The sequence below is a fragment of the Engraulis encrasicolus genome, chromosome 6 (assembly GCF_034702125.1).
Source record: "Engraulis encrasicolus isolate BLACKSEA-1 chromosome 6, IST_EnEncr_1.0, whole genome shotgun sequence".
In the NCBI taxonomy this organism is placed as follows: Eukaryota; Metazoa; Chordata; class Actinopteri; order Clupeiformes; family Engraulidae; genus Engraulis; species Engraulis encrasicolus.
Genome location: NC_085862.1, coordinates 26,139,526 through 26,156,994, shown reverse-complemented (window position 1 = coordinate 26,156,994; position 17,469 = coordinate 26,139,526). Strand labels below are relative to the sequence as shown.

Genomic DNA, 17,469 nt, shown 5'->3' with positions numbered 1-17,469 from the left:
CGCACACACTCCTCATGATCAAGCAGAACAAGTATCAACTGGGTGCGAAATACATCCTTATACATCATTTCTCTTGACTTGCCACTAATCCTCATCGTTCACATACACCCGCCACTTGAAAGCCAGTGTGTCTACATGCCTATGTAATTTGTGACTCAATGCAAGTACATCACTCCAGATGACATATCTCTAATACGCATCACGCTCACATACTGTATGTACACTGAGCAAGTCACAGCCCATATTGCCTGAGTGCCTGTTTCCCGCAATGAAGTGTGTGACTATATCTAATGCAATTTCAGTCGACATGTCACTGATCTTGATCTGGCTGCGCTGCATTGAGCAATGTTTCTACCAATGATTTCACACATACACGGGGGAGTTGTCAACACAACTGTAGAACTGACAACTGTAAAATGTTTAAATGCAAATTTCTAGAAGGATTGGGAAAAGTCTCCAATTGTGACATCAGGTAAAGTGGGGCATCAGCCAAACTGGGCCGCTTAAGGTTTCGAGGTCCCAGCCCCTCTGGAAATGAAAGACAGTTTGAATGTTGAAAATCGCTATTTTTACCTAAACCAGTGCTCGCTTTAAGTGAAATAACTTCGGAACGGAATAAGTTAGAAACAAAGAGTAAAAATATACAGACAGCTGAGTTTTTGGGCTTTCGAACAACCCCCTTCATGTGTCTGTGGGTTGAAGACAAAATATTTCGGTGGCTGTTCAAATAATGACAAAAAATGATGAAATTGGCTGGGAGTCTACAGTCTACAATTCCAAAAGACGGCTGGTATTGAATGTGTTAAAAGAGCCAACATGTTTCGACCGCACTGGTCTTTATCAGCGCTTTGTGTCAACTTGGAGTTGCCTGGATTATCCCTTTTTTGTTGAATAAAAAGGAGTGATCCACTTCTTCATTCTACAGTTTATTCAACTGGAGGTGCACCAACACGGGAGAGCGCGGTGTATAAACTACGACATTCTCACACACGACCATCAACACTGTCACAGATGTATTCATCATAATTGAAACCCTGAGACGAAGAACCATGGTCCAAATTTTTTGTTAATGTCCAGAATTGTAAATACCTGGTAACATTTGATTTTTAACATTGACATTAAAACATATTATATTATTATAATTAAGAAGCTTTTGTTTTCTGACTTCAAGAAAAATCAAAATAAAAAAGTAATGTTCAAACTGCAAATTAAAAAAACATAGGCCTATGTTCAAAATTTGAAAATGTGGACTTGTATGGTTCTTCGTCTCAGGGCTTCAATTGTCTGTCTGTCTGATTGTCACATCAACGACTACTTCTGCTATACCAGGCTACTAACAATATACACCGGGACTACAATGGGCCAACCAGCTGCAGCAGACATCAATAGGGCCAGCACAGACACAATAGCTGCAGCTGGCTTCAGTGTTGTGGTGCTGTGGTGCTGTGTTCAGAGGCACTGGACAGGGGTGATCACTGCTGGAGAAGGGGCACACTGTGTGTCTGTGTGTGTGTGTGTGTGTGCAGGCAAGCTGACAGGGGGACAAAGGGGTCAGTTGTCCCAGGCCCAGATAGAGAGGGGGCCCAGAAACAGGTTGTCATTACATTACGTATATGCATTGGGTGGGGGGGGGCAATTCAAGTGACTTTGTCCCAGGCTCGGGCAAAGCTGTCAGCAGCCCTGTGTGTGTGTGTGTGTGTGTGTGTGTGTGTGTGTGTGTGTGTGTGTGTGTGTGTGTGTGTGTGTGTGTGTGTGTGTGTGTGTGTGTGTGTGTGTGTGTGTGTGTGTGTGTGTGTGTGTGTGGCTGATGTAATCACCATAAATTGAGACATGTTACAATGAAGAAGGAAAAGAACAGAGGTCCACCTGGTAACCCCCGCACGCAGGCACAAGGAGAACACACACACACACACACACACACACACACACACACACACACACACACACACACACACACACACACACACACACACACACACACACACACACACACACACACACACACACACACACACACACACACACCCGCATGCACGCACGCACAAGGAGAACTCCACACACACAGACATGGACACACGCAAGCACGCACACGCACGCACGCACGCACGCACGCACGCACGCACGCACGCACGCACGCACGCACGCACGCACACACACACACACACACACACACACACACACACACAAAGCTTGTTTTTGTTAATTGTGGGGAGGACCAACTGACTGGTTATCTAAGCTCATCCATATCCTTATAATTTCTATATGATACAACTGATTGGAGTTAACAAATGATCCTTTCTTTCATATAATCCTTTGGTAGACTAAGTATGTACGTTGTGCGTGGCCCAACACCGGGGCTTGACTCAAAAGGCGTTCACCAACCAGCCCCTTTTTGATAAGCCCAGATAGCACCAACTGACATACAAGAGATAAAAGCAGTGGCAAGACATCAACGCTACTCCTGTGCCCAATCTAATCTGAATAAAAGGGGCTATGTAGACCCAAAGGGACCACATGGCCAATAAACCCTCAGCAAGGAGGAATCCTGTTGCCTCTTAAGTACAAAGCCAGAGGCTAAACACCCCGCCACACACACACACACACACTGGTGAAAAGACAATAAAAGATCACAATAAAGTCTATTGTATTGGGTCCAGTCTGACCCCCACAGCCCCCGCAACCCCTCTGGTGTCCGTGGCAACAGGCCTGAGTCATCAAACCCAGAGATCAATCTTTAATGTGGCCTTGGGGCTGGAAAGGCAGTAAAGGCTGGATCAGCCCTGGATGAGGCCTGTCTAGTCAGAGAGAGTCAGGAGTCAGGAGACAGGACAGGGGAGGTGGAGAGGAGGGGAGGAGGGGGGCAGAGCAAAGGAAGCGTACTGATTTTTTAAAAAGAGATGCCTGTTTTACTGTCCATCTGCAAAAACACACTTACTATGTATGCACACACACATGCATGCACGCATGCAGGCACACACACGCACGCACGCACGCACGCACACACACACACACACACACACACACACACACGCACGCACGCACGCACGCACACACACACACACACACACACAGCCCCTTGCTTTACTGTCCATCTGTGACCCATCTGCCTTTGCTGGACTGGACTAGGAGAGGAGAGGAGAGGAAGGGATAAGGGAAGAGAAGAAAGGAAAGGGAAAAGGGAGAAGTGTAGGAACAAAGTGACAATAGGGACTTCACGGGTCTCTCTCTCTCTCTCTCTCTCTCTCTCTCTCTCTCTCTCTCTCTCTCTCTCTCTCTCGTAGCCCCTTACAAGACACTGTACTGCCAATGGGACATTGTAATAGTCACTGAAAAAACTTGACTACCATAGTATTACACCACTTTGACCATACACAGGGCCTTTAGTAATATATTACGACTTAGTCATTGCCATTCTGGTACAGCTAATTTATCAAAGCGGTAGTGTCTTATAACAGGGGTTAAGTCTCCTCCCTCTGCTCTGCTGCTCTCTCCTCTCCTCTGTCTGTGTTTTGGCCTAGGGACAAGATTGACCCGGGTGGGGCTGTCACCAAATGTCCTGCAGGTACTCCACTCTCTCTTTTGTTCACATCCTAAATTCTTATCTTCCTCCTGTTTACCATTTGGCTCTCAAACGCTACTGCATGTCAACAAAAAAAAGGGCAGAACAACCATAATATTGAAAGCAAAAAATATGTGATATCAAATTTAAAAATGTACTGTATGTGTATATAAACTGGGCTCCAAATTAATGTTTTTCATCACCAGCCAACATTGCTCCTAGATGCTAATCTTACGAGCCAAACACACACTCCCTAATGGGTTGAAGTGGCTAGTTAGTTTTGTTTTCTACCAGTCAAACAGAATTTTCAGCAGCATTTGGCCGGTTGGCAGGTGTTAATTTAGAGCCCTGTATATACATAAAGAACATTTTTGTGAAAGCCGTAAATGTGTTCACAACTGCACTAGCATGTCCAATAGCGACTTAACCCTGTCTGGTATTAGAGTCTGGCAGAGGCTGTCTATCCAGTTTGGTTTGCAGTATGTCTTGTTTTCAACTCCCCTCCCCACCAAATGCTGATGGAGTGCCATACTGACATTCGAGCTCATGTAATAAAACACGCCAACCAGTAGCAGTTCAATTTTGTCCCACACTGTCGTGTAGAGTATCTCTGTGAAATCAGCAATCATTCTCATGGCCATCTGATAAAGATCTAACCGGGGCCCTGCTCTTTCTCGCTAACTCTCGTGTGGAGCGTTTAAACAAATCTATTTAAATTAGCAACAGTAATTTCCGAGTGTGGTCTAAATAAATATATTTGTCTGATGGTATTACTTGATGTGTGCATAGGGTGTATGTGTATGAGTAATGCCTGTGTATCTGTTTAATCTGCTTCCTGGTAGTGCAATCTTTGGTGTAGGACTGCCAGTGTAGGTCTTCAGCTTTGTTTAGTTTAGTTAAGTTTAGTTTAATTTAGTAACCTCCGGCAAAGAGGTTATGTTTTCGGTCGTGTTGGTTTGTCTGTCTGTTTGTCTGTTTGTTCGTCAGCAGGCTAACTCAAAAAGTTATGACCGGATTTGGATGAAATTTTGTGGAAAATGACGAAAGGAACGAGTGATTCATTTTTGGTGGTGATTCTTCACCATTGCAGGACAGGGCAAATATTGGCATTCCGTTTCTACCTCCACAAAAACAACGCAGACAGACTGTAACATAGTCAAATGTTCTATCAAACAGCTCCTTGGCGGAGGTCTACCCACTCTGAGTGCATTTCTAGTTTAGTTTAGTTTAGTGTAGTTTAGTTTAGTTTAGTTGATTAGCACAGTAGTTGCTCAGTGGAGATTTTTTTTTATTTTTTATCTCAAGGAACGAAAGACAAGCACAGCACAGCACTAGCTCTGTGGAAATCAAATCATATCCAATCCGTGCCTGTGTGCGTCTTTATTTCGCTTCTGTTGAATTTTGATATCAAGAAATGAATCCCCTCTGTGCTATTTATTTCCTCTGCTGAGACAGCATGCTGCCGCCTGATAGTTTTATCAGGCTGCGCTGGCGCCGTGCCTTGACGTTAGATTAATTAATAGCCAGATAACCGCCCAGCCCAGCGGTATTAAAATTAGAAGCGCACTGCTCTGCTGCTTGTGCTGCATGAGAGTGAGACGCATGGGAACTTTATTTAGTTTGGCCTTTTCTCTCCTGCCGCTCTCAAAGACGTGAGCCCTGTTCTCTTCAGCACAGCCTGTCTATCTGTCTGCCTGCCTGTCTGCCTGTCTACCTGCCTGTCTGCCTACCTGCCTGTCTGTCTGTCTGTCTGCCTCCCCGAGGCCAGGAGGGGTGTGTGTGTGTGTGTGTGTGTGTGTGTGGGTGTGTATGACGTGGGAGGGGGGAGTAGGTAGTGGTATTTACAGCGTTAATGCTGTTTGCTGCTCACCTGAAATTCAAGATTCAATTGTGCCAGGCGTGCGTGTGTGTGCGTGCTTGCGTGAGAGTGCATGTGCATACATATGCCTGTGTGTGTGTGTGTGTGTGTGTGTGTCTGTGTGTGTGTGTGTGTGTGTGTGGGTGTGTATGTGTGTATGTGTGTGTGTGTGTGTGTGTGTGTGTGTGTGTGTGTGTGTGTGTGTGTGTGTGTGTGTGTGTGTATCTGAGTGGTGTGTGTGCACGTGTGTATGTGTGTATAGGCGAGGGAGAGTATAGGGGAGGTGCAGGGTTCTGGCGCGAGAGTGAGTGCGTGTTCCCACTTTCAGTTTGGAGGGCTTCCAACTGACAGCGACAGATAGAGACATGCGGGGTGTTCTGCAAGGGGGTCTGTACATATATGTGTGTGTGTGTGTGTAACTGTGTGTGACTGTGTGTGTGCGTGTGTGTGTGTGTGTATGCGTGTGTGTGTGGGGATGGGGTTGGGGGGGTCTGTGTCCAGAGTGGACGCATTATCGCCCGCCCCAGGCACATTCCAGCCGCCTACACCCACCTGCCCAAAATAAACTGCTGTGCCTTAACCCTTTACTGCCTGATGTGCTCGATCGTTCGGAGCAGGCAAGAGGATCACAGACATTTCTACAGCGCTACAATTTTTATTTTTTTTACAAGTTTCATTTTCTGCATTTTTTACAGAGTGAGGATAATCCTCTACAATGGCCTTCCTAAAATACACAGCTCCAACTCAACCCTTTCCTGTCACTCTGCTCTGGCCCAATCAGACCAGAGAAGAGGATCAAATAAGTACATTTATACAATTCTACAATTGCCTCAATTTCTACATTTCTACAGTGTGACGACAATACTCAATACTGTGCCAACGTGCCTAAAATCAACTCTTTCCTCTCAGCTACAGTACTTTGCGTGGGCTTGTTCACAACAGAACAGAACTGACTAAAGCAGGGGGGAAATTCAGGTATTTATACAGTGGCAGCTTAACACTTTGAAATACATATGTGCTACATACATACAATTCAGTACAAACATTGGCCGTTATGTTACATGTATACATGTAACCTCTCTTTTGTTAACAAGAACACCAATGTATGAGTCACACTGGCATTTTACACATTGAAAACAATCAGAGGGTTGCAAACATTGATTGTTAAAGAAAACAGTTCAAGGAAGGAACTAGAGAAAAGTTTTGCAATTATATAACGCTGAGATGACTGTGGAAATATTTGGAATGAAAGAAAAGAAAAAACAACCCGCCCACATGATTCGGTAGCTAATGCCATCACACACAATCGTGAGACATTATCTGACGTGCAGGGCATAGCTGGCATATTTGATTACATAACTGCCACACGATGGAGGCCTTTAGTATAGATACTGTATAGCCAACAGCTACGGTACGGGACGATATCAGGCTGTTGTGTCCTGTTACGCCTGGCTCGTTACCGGCGCAACATAAAAGAGGCACACAAAAGTTTACCGTTTTTATGTTTATTTTAAAGAACAGAAATAGCGTCAAAAATAATGTCTAGGGGTATGTGTGAATGCGTGTGGGTCGTATATAAGTAAGTATGAAATGTTGGTTTAGCGTGGTGTGTGCAAAAGTGGTGTCTGGTCAAGATGTGAGAGAGAAGCTAAAGCTACCATGAATAATCAAATGCTGACTCACCATGCTCACCATGCTGACACACGTCTATGTCCAAGTCCGCAAGATTTCGAAAGAAAATAGAGCTCCCCATTCTAATTCTAACCCCCCCCCCCCCTCCCCCCTCTCTCTCTCTCTCTCTCACTCGCACACGCACGCACGCACACACACAAAGTGAAGCTGACAGGGGGGGGTCAGTTGTCCCGGGCCCAGGGAGAGAGGGGGCCCAAAATTGAGTCCTCATTACATTGAATATATTGGATCAGGGGCCCTTTCAAATGACTTTGCCCTGGGCCCGCCAAAAGCTGTCAGTGGCCCTGCACACACACACACACACACACACACACACACACACACACACACACACACACACACACACACTTTCTCTCTCTCTCTCTCTCTCTCTCTCTCTCTCTCTCTCTCTCTCTCTCTCTCTCTCTCTCTCTCTCTCTCTCTCTCTCTCCCTCTCTCTCTCTCTCTCTCTCTCTCTCTCTCTCTCTCTCTGTTTGTGTGTGGTGGGGTGGGGGGATGCACCTGACAGTAGGAAAATCAGATTGTGATAAATCTACTGTACTGTCATTGACCCTGTTAGTGTTATCATCACAACCGCTCGCTCAGCAGGAAGCATATAAAGCCACTAGCACTGTAGGATTTTTTCCATCAAAGATACAGATCGATTTAAAACGATGCGCATTTCAAAGTTGATGCGAAACACGTGACGGCAGTGTTATCGCTACAACATGCACTTTGTCGCAGTAGCCCTTTCATGTAGATGGGTTCACAGGCGAGCATTTTCACTATTTGCTGAAAATGCTTAACTATATCATAACACATTTGGCCCTACCGTGGCTGATATGGTAGGGCACACGTTTACCACTCGGCCGACCCGGGTTCGATTCCCGGTCCGGGTCATTTGCCGGTCCTTCCCCATCTCTCTCTTCCAGCTCACTTCCTGTCTCTCCTCCACTATCCCAGAGAGGGTCTATGGGTAGTACGAGAGAGGAATCTCGCGACTGTTTCCGGGTGGTACTGTCCACTAAGTGGCACCATCCAGACAGCACAGAGGAGCGCCAAGGAGCGCAGAGGCTGTTAGAATGAATGGGGTCCCATGGAGCTCAACCACAGATGCTGCCATTGCTTTGGGAGAGAATTGGTATCATCGTTTCATTTTATTTTTCCCAAAGGCAGGATACATAACATGTAAATTATCCTTTCAAACAGCACTTAGTTTGAATGTTTAAACTCGCTGGATCTTTGTAAAATACGTCTTTATTGTCAATATGACGTCACGAGTGGCTTCACACACTGCGTTTGGATTGGTCGGCCGGCTGCATTGCTGTGATCACGACGGCCGTAAAGCAATTTTGTTAGCAAGATGCTAGCGGAGCCTGACTCATAAATGCCAAAGCTGTAAGAAATCAGAAGGACATAACTCCCAGGTTATTGTACATTTAATTTAAATCCACATTGGTTTCTCAGAACTTACAGTAATATTGTCAAGTTTCAGCCGACAGCGAGCACAATTGTCAGTTATTAGCGCCAGCCTTATGGGCTCTGCTGTCTCGACAGTGCTCCCTAACTGCAGGCACGGGTTGGAGGGCGAGATTGGACACTGTATGTAAACCCACTGTGACTATCCTGTCTCACAAAAAACAATAAAGGCTGAAAAGTCCCCAAAAAATACTCTAAAAAAAAACCCAAAAAACTATACCATAACACAGTGGGGGCGCTGTGGCGCAGCATGCTAAGCCCCCCACATTTGAGGTTGCATGCCCACGGGGACATGAGTCTAGCTGGGGTCATTTCCAGATCCCACCCCATCTCTCTGTCCCACTCGGTTCCTGTCACCATCTCAGACTGTCCTATCAAATAAAGGCATCATAACACCATCGCTAAGACATTGTCAAGAGTCTTAAAGGACCACTTCAGTCAATTTCAATATGCTGTTGTATTGCTTACGCTACCCTTGACTTGTCAGTACCCGGTGATGCCACATTTTTCGGCTCAGCCCTTTCCGAGATATGAGCTATTCTAATGGGGGCAGCGTTTGTTTACATTTTTTTTTTTTAAATTAACATAGGCCTACTCCAAATATTTTCCCAAAAGGTACCGCTGTTTGCTAGTTGTCTGTTGTTGTATAACCTTTTGGATGTTTTTGGGAATAAATAAAAATGTTTTTTTTTTAAAAATGTAAACAAAGCGCTGCCCCCATTACAATGACCAGGATCTCGGAAAAGGCTGAAGAAGAAGAAAAAAAAACTCCAGGGTAGTGTGAGCATTACAATTCCATGTTGAAATTGACTGAAGTTATCCTTTAAGTAAAAGGTTAAGACATGGTCATCATTAACATTTTGGTGACAATGACGTTATAGCATAGCCTCTGCATGAAAGGGTTAACTTAACTTGCTTTGGCTGAAGTGGATTAAAAAAACGTCATTCTCGGGGTGCTGTGGCGCAGTGTGCTAAGCCCCACACATGTGGGCTTGCATGCCCACAGGGACACCGGTTCGAGTCCGGCCGGAGTAATTTCCCAGCCCTACCCCATCTCTCTCACAATCATTTCCTGTCTCCCCTCGTTCTTTCCTATCATAATAAAGGCAAAAAAGCCCCAAAAAATAAAACAAAAAACAGTATTCTCAAGGAAAAGATAATTCGACTTCAGAGTAAATTCACTTCAAAATCTGATGGAGAAAGTGCTAGTGGGCTCCACTTGGCTTCTCATTCTGACAGACTAAAAATAATTTACATTACACCTCCCATTCTCACTGATTACGTTGCTCTGATAAGAACATTCAAGTTTGGAATCATACTTTGTCTCTTTGTGCTTCAAATCAGTGACAATTCCACTTACAACCTGTAGTAGGGGCTAGCGAAAGAGGGCTAATGAATAGATGTTTCTTTAACGACTTTATTGACAGCAATGCCTGCTGCTATGGCATATCGGCCTGAAGCAGGTGCCTCCATCCAGATTTGGCTGCTGAGTGTGACCAACAGGGACATGCATACGCACTACACTTGGCATCAAAGCCAAACGCAGAGCAATCAAAATGCCCAAAGCCTCAACATGGCTGCCAAACTCCAGGCCTGTCATCACGGCCGCACATTTACGAGTGGGTAAGGCGAGCAGGACACAGCGAGTTGATTTGTATAGCTTATTTCATACACAGGTGCAATGTGCTTCGCAAAACTAAAAACATAAAGACAGAAGTTGAGATAAGAATAAAGTAGAAATAAAGTGTAGAAATGAAAGAATAAAAGTTGAGAATAAGTTCAATTCATTACGTTAAACTTCAGGAAGTTATAGGAAAGGTCTGGTCCTCTGCTCCACTTCATGTACAGTAGCAGTGACTACTGCAATCAGATAAGAGGCAGTGGACACAAGCACACACGCAGGCGCACCCACACACACACACACACACACACACACACACACACACACACACACACACACACACACACACACACACACACACACACACACACACACACACACACACACACACACACACACACACACACACACACACACACGAACACAAACACACACACACACACACACACACACAAACACACAGCCAGACAGAGAAACAGTGCATGTGTGCAAGTCAGAGAGAGTGACAGAGACTGAGAGAGAGAGAGAGAGAGAGAGAGAGAGAGAGAGAGGGGCACTGCCTCAAACAGAGCGAAAGACAAGGAGTGTGAGGAGGGCTCAGACTGAGTCAGAGACAAAGGAAAACGGAGATATAATACTCAGACAGAGAGAGCGGCAGAGCAAAGTCTGTCAGAGAGAGAGAGAGAGAGAGAGAGAGAGAGAGAGAGAGAGAGAGTGAAAATGAGAGAGAAAGACTGATAGACACAGGCAAACAGACTGGAATAGTAGTGATAAAAAAGAGAGAGAGAGATAGAGAGAGTGAAAAGAGGTAAAGAGAGACAGTGTGAGACAGACACAGCCAGCATGAGCGGGAGCGTAGAGTTAAAGAGGAGGACAAAGAGAGAGAGAGAGAGAGAGAGAGAGAGAGAAAAGAGAAAAAAGAGAGACAGTGTGAGACAGACACAGCCAGCCTGAGCAGGATCATAGAGACCAGAGAGAGAGAGAGAGAGAGAGAGAGAGAGAGAGAGAGAGAGAGAGAGAGAGAGAGAGAAAAAGAAAGGAAGAAAAAGAGCGAGAGCTAGACACAGACACAGTCTGCCTGAGCGTAGCGTAGCGAGGTGAGCTGCCAGCTGGCTGAGCGTGGCGCCAGACGTTCTCTGGTTGGCCACACTTAATCAGATGCAGCAACCGGCACGGCTGATGATGTCTCCTCCACTCAAGCAAACATCTCCTTCACCATAGAATAAAAGAGACGCAGGCAGCCGGCATGGACAGACAGGGAGTGACGTCCCGACACTGATAGCGAATTTAATGACGTCTAAGTATGACTATTCAAATTGCTCCGTCAAGAACTCTGATAACTCTAAGTGCCTGCGCCAATTTGTGTGGCACAGTTTGTGATGGCAAGCTATTACATAGACAACGAGACATTATGGTTGTACTCTAGTGATGTGATGTGGATGTCAGTAGTCAGCTAAAACGATAGCCTAAATAATTCAGAAGAAATATAAAATGCACTGCATCAGCATCAAGTACACCACGTACTTCCCACAACAACGCCAGGGAGCCGAGACACACCGACCCAGAGCAGCTCAGCAGTCCAGAGTGTACACTCCATTGTTTACCCATTTGTCATCACCATCACCATCATCATAATTCTATCCCATTCTTCCTTTCAAGACTCATGACTCAAAAGTTACTTACATTAGCTTGAATGAATCATCTGCCTCTCTGTCTCTCTGTCTCTCTGTCTCTCTCTCTCTCTCTCTCTCTCTCTCTCTCTCTCTCTCTCTCTCTCTCTCTCTCTCTCTCTCTCTCTCTCACACACACACACACACACACACACACACACACACACACACACACACACACACACACACACACACACACACACACACACACTCGCACACACACACACACACTCATTCCAGGTGAATCTAAGCCTGCAAAGTCTGGTCCCCCAGAGGACTCCCTACCTGTCTGAACTGCTCCTCGTAGGTCCAGTCTGCGTGGTCCTGTGGGGGCAGGAGGCCCTGGGAGCTGTGTGGCGGCGGGGGGGCCCCGGCGTGGAGCTCTGGTGGTGGCCGGGGCTTCAGCAGCTGGGAGGAGTTGGGGTGCAGCTGGCGGTGGGGCAGCAGCAGGATGCCTTTACCCGGCGTCACCGCCTCACGGCCCGATGGTAGGCCTTCGTCACCCAGCTCGTCATCGTAGTCTTCCTCCATGTCACCCTCGAAGTCATCCTCGTCCCACTTCTGCTTGCTGTGGGTGTTGGGAGAGGAGGGGGTTAAAATGGCCACATGGTTGAAGCAGAGATTGTAAAAATAGAACCTATATCTAATCCAGTTTCTATGGTTTAAGTACAAGCACAAGTAACGAGTCCTCAGCCCACTGTCTCCTGTGGGTGAGAGGGAGTAGGGTGATCTGAAGTTTGGGTTAGTGATGGGTAAAATGGCAAGATGGTTAAAATGGTTATGCGGTAAGGCCTTGCTACCGTAGTGGTTGCTTAGTGACCACAGGTTTGGTTTTGGAGGGATTTACAAACCCCAACTCCGATGAAGTTGGGACGTTTGGTAAACAGTGAATAAAATCAAAATGCTATCATTTTCAAAACATTCAATCTATTCATTAGATGGAGAATAGTGAAAAGACAACATATTAAGTGTTAAAACCGAGAAAAAATATTGTTTTGGGGGACATATGTACTCATTTCTAATTTGATAAATCCAACACGTCTCAAAAGAGTTGGGACGGGGACAATAAATGGCAGCAAATGTCGAGGAAGACTAAAAACAAAACAAAAGACAACACTTAACAGTTAAATACATTAACCGATGAGATGATTTTATATAAAAAAAAACAGTGTTAATTCCTATCTTGGACATGATTTCACCAGCTTAAATGGTGGGTGTATTCCTTGTCATGTTTTGCAATGTTTTCCTTTCTGTAGTGCTTACAGTGTGACAGGTCTTGACCAAAAACCCACCATTTTATCACCTGCTGGTCCTTATGATGGGAGCCAAACTGTTAAAACATAGTAGAGAATGCAATTTGACCTTACTATGTGGCAGTAATCGAAGATCTCCCTTTAAAATATAATGCATGGGTGGCTTTTCATGCTGTTTAAAACCCATTTATACCATTCAGCACTGTATTTAACTCTACAGATGAGTGAGAACATCTTAACCAATGCACTACTGCACCCGCATGCAATCATGGAGGCTGACTTTTGAAGCTAGCACTAACACAAGTTGTATGGTACATTTTCACTGTAGCACAGGATGTGCAATGCTCTATTATTGTCAAAAAGAATGGACTTCTACAACTTCTGCTGACTTCTGTAAGCAATGGACAGTTTCCCATGTCTTCTGGGTCTATTTCAAGTGAGCTCAGGTGCTTAGGAGAATGTTACACCCCTGTATTATTTTCATGCATTAAGCATTCTTAATATGGTCAATTTTCAATAGCTCTAGCACTCCAGGAATTAGAGTGAGACTACAGCCAATATATATTTCATGATGTCCTGAACCTATACAATGATTTTATTAACAAAAATATGTCTTATATACACTCAATCGTGGTAAATCAAAGGGAATTCAAAAATGTATGTAATAACTACGGTAATTATTCCCTTTGCATCTTTAATTCTGAGTGACTCAGCCTCTCTGTGATGATCTTATACCTGGACACCTATATTGTCCATCAGTACAATTCATTTTGAAATGTTCTTCTTTGTTGTTTTATCTTATTTGGATGTTTACTAAATTTCACTGATCCCCGTCCCAACTCTTTTGAGACGTGTTGGATTTATCAAATTAGAAATGAGTACATATGTCCCCCAAAACAATATTTTTTCTCGGTTTTAACACTTAATATGTTGTCTTTTCACTATTCTCCATCTAATGAATAGATTGAATGTTTTGAAAATGATAGCATTTTGATTTTATTCACTGTTTACCAAACGTCCCAACTTCATCGGAGTTGGGGTTTGTATTTGTTTATTTGTTGGATCCCCATTAGCCACAGCTTTTCTAAAAGGGGTGAATATTTATTTGCTAGTACATGTAAACATCCACTTCTTCCACTGACTGGGGATGGCTACAAAATTGCTAAATGGTTAGAGTATGCTACGCCCAAGTAATGAGAGTTGTCCTGCTAGTGGCACTTCACTGGATGCATGTTTAGCCCCTTAACCCATTAAAACACAGCGTTATACAGTAAATGTGCTTTTACCAGAATGGCAATGACCAAGTCGTGGTGCATTATGAAAGGCCCTGTGTTATGTCATGGTATTATAGTACTATGGTAGTTAACTTTTCAATGACTATAACAGCAGGCCACTAGAGGTAAGGTGTGCATTAACGGGCTACGACACAGTGTTATGCAGTATCATTTACCAGAAGGGTAATGCCCATTCACTATTGACTATGTCAATGACTATTACAGTGTTCCACTGGTGGAATTACCAGCAATTTACTAATTAGGGATTTTCACAATGACGTCAGACCAATTCCATTTTAAAGCAAAGCAGGATAAACGACTACTGGTTTGAGGCTTCTATACAGAGAAAAATACTAGTGCCTTTTTATTCGTCTTTGCCACTCACAAACATACTAGTACTATCAGATGCCGAATAACCTGCTGCAAAAGCCTTGAAATGTTCACTGTACAAAGGTGTCTAATGTCACTTGAAAAAAGGGCAATTGCATTGTTAAATCCAGACCTGCTCATCCTACTTCTGCTTCTCGTAATACTTCCTGTAATTCACTTTGGCCAAAGAGACATTCTGTTGGGCTCGTTCAACACTGGGATGCTGTTGCAGTAAAATAAAGATAACCTACAAGCTGTCTTACTACACTTCCTAGCAGTGATGGGCAAAATGGATTCATTAGTTACAATCCAGTGCCACATATTCCAAATGACCTTGTTTTACCTGTCCAATTCAACCAGGTGATCATTCAACCAGCCAATCACCTGGCTGAATTGGACAGGTAAAACCAAGTCATGTTGAATATGTGGCACTGGATTCTAACTAACGAATCCATTTTGCCCATCACTGCTTCCCAGACATTGTGAATGGTACAGGACAAAGACCTGACAAAAACGTTAAGACCCATTGCTGGAAGGGAGTCATAACAACAGCTGTGAATCTCGGCTAAGTACAGTACACAGGTTATCGTATTAATATGGCGTCATGTGTTGGCAGCCGCAAGAGAGGGGTGGCATAAAAGACACTAAACGGTATAATCTAAATGTCTAATGACCGGCATGGTAACCACCAAAACACAGTGCCGTGCGATGACTAAAACACACCCTACGCAGCTTGAGGATAAACAGCCATCTTTTAAGCCCCGCCACTAAGTATAGTTTAGAGGTGCTAGAAAACCCTCGGGTGTCAAAGCTGCCACAACTAACATGCAACCAGCTGTGAATCCGCTGATCACAATAAGCAGCACTGACAACAGGAAGATCTAGTCAGTGAAGTTACCTGTGAAAAATGACTTTTTAAAGGGTTGGAAGCCTGTATTGACCAACCGGTGTGGCCCCATAATGCATGCCGTTCCACCAGTGGCACGTTGTAATAGTCATTGAAGAGTTACCTACCATAGGAGTAAACTACTATGACATAACACAAGGCCTTTAGTAATGCACTACAACTTGGTCATTGCCATACTGGTAACAGCAAATTTACAAAGCCGTGTCTTATTAACCCCTTTGCGCAGAGCCTATGTTATAACCTTACTGTCACCGAAATTGTAATGGCTATGTCTTAATCTGTTCCTTAATGCTCTTGGTAATGTCATAGCAATGTTGTTATGATGTAGCTGAGCATTTTCAGCAAATAGTGAATAGGCCCGCCGGCGACCCCATCTGCAGTAAGAGGCTACAACCACTTTCAGTGTTAGAAAAACAAACAAACAACCAAACAAAGGCATAAATAGAGAGAACAAACAAACAGGTAAACTACCAAACAATATAATAAAAAGGTGTCTTACATCTGTTCCTCCTCCTCTGAGCCCATCATGTCCTTGTAAGTCTCCTCCGCCTCCTCTTCCTCCTCCTCGTCCTCTTCCTCTCCCCCGCTGCTGCGCTGTGACATGGGGCTGTCAGCCTGCCTCTGCAGCCCGGCCGCCACCGCGCGGATCGCCGCCAGGGCCGCCATCTGGGCGTGCTCGGCCTCCGCCGTGGGGCTTCCCATGCGCTCGTCCAGAGGCGTGGAGCCTGAGGTGGGGGCTCCCTGCATGGAGCCTCTCTCTCCTCTTCCAGTGCTACTGCTGCTGTGCTCAAGCTGGGCTTGATGCTGCTGCTGTTGTTGCTGCTGTTCCAGCTCCATCAGCAACTTGGCTCTCTGCTGCCGATGCAGGTTCTCCATGACCGCCTGAAGCTTCATCTCCAGGTAGCGGCACACAGAGAGCTGGGGCTGGGGGACAGGGATGGGGCTGGGGTAGAGGGATGGAGTGGTCTGGTTATAGAGGTCTGAGGATGGGGATGGGACTATGTGGATGAGGGCTGGGGCTCGAGTCTGAGAGGGAGAGGGCTGCGATGGGGTGGGGGGATGGAGAGGTGCAGGGGTAGATGGAGGGAGGGAGGGAGTGAGGGGGGCTTTTCCAGATTTGGTGTTCCTTCACCAGATAAAGGGGGATCAATGTTTCCTTTTGGAGACTACAATAAGTATACCAAGGTGGTGACGATTAGCCAGGTCAGGATCCAACTTGTGGTCTTATTGTCATTTGAGTTGTCCAGCAATAAAAAAATAACAGATACAAATATTAATGCAGCGTCATAAATCAAGGGCAATAAATACAGACATTTATATCCTTTATATGATTCTGTGTCCGTTTGTCTGTCTCTGTCTGCGTTCCCCCTCCCTTCACAAAGGCGCCGGTCAGATGGCCTCGTCTTCCTCCGCGCTGTACTCTGGTGGTGTCACCTGTAATCAGGTGGACAAGTCTGTCCAGTTGTCCAAGGTGTGTCCAGACTCCCAACAGCCTTCTCTTCTCAGTGAGCCACACCTGAGCAGATGGGTGGTGAGTGCCCCCCTCTCTGGCACTCAAAACAGCCAGTAAACCACTAGCAAAGCCTGGAGGAGGCGCAGAGAGAGAGAGAGAGAGAGAGAGAGAGAGAGAGAGAGAGAGAGAGAGAGAGAGAGAGAGAGAGAGAGAGAGAGAGAGAGACAGAGAGAGAGAGAGAGAGAGAGAGAGAGAGAGATAAGGTAGAAGTTATGAGTGGCACAGTAGTACGAATAACCAACTAAGGAAACTGGAGAAAGATCAAAAAACATAGTGAAAGACATTCAGTACACAT

General features: G+C 45.2%; 1 protein-coding gene across 3 annotated transcripts in view; it reads right to left on the bottom strand.

The window, feature by feature from the left end:
* The window catches only part of arid3a (AT-rich interactive domain 3A), a 62,953-nt gene that overhangs the window by 30,003 nt on the left and 15,481 nt on the right, over positions 1–17,469 (bottom strand). For all 3 annotated transcript variants that reach the window (XM_063201044.1, XM_063201043.1, XM_063201045.1), the window contains 2 exons: positions 16,161–17,245; positions 12,144–12,426 (listed from right to left, as the gene is read on the bottom strand). In XM_063201044.1, coding sequence (XP_063057114.1) covers positions 12,144–12,426; positions 16,161–16,555 — 678 coding nt within the window. In that variant the 5' untranslated portion in view covers positions 16,556–17,245. The remainder of the gene's footprint in view (positions 1–12,143; positions 12,427–16,160; positions 17,246–17,469) is intronic.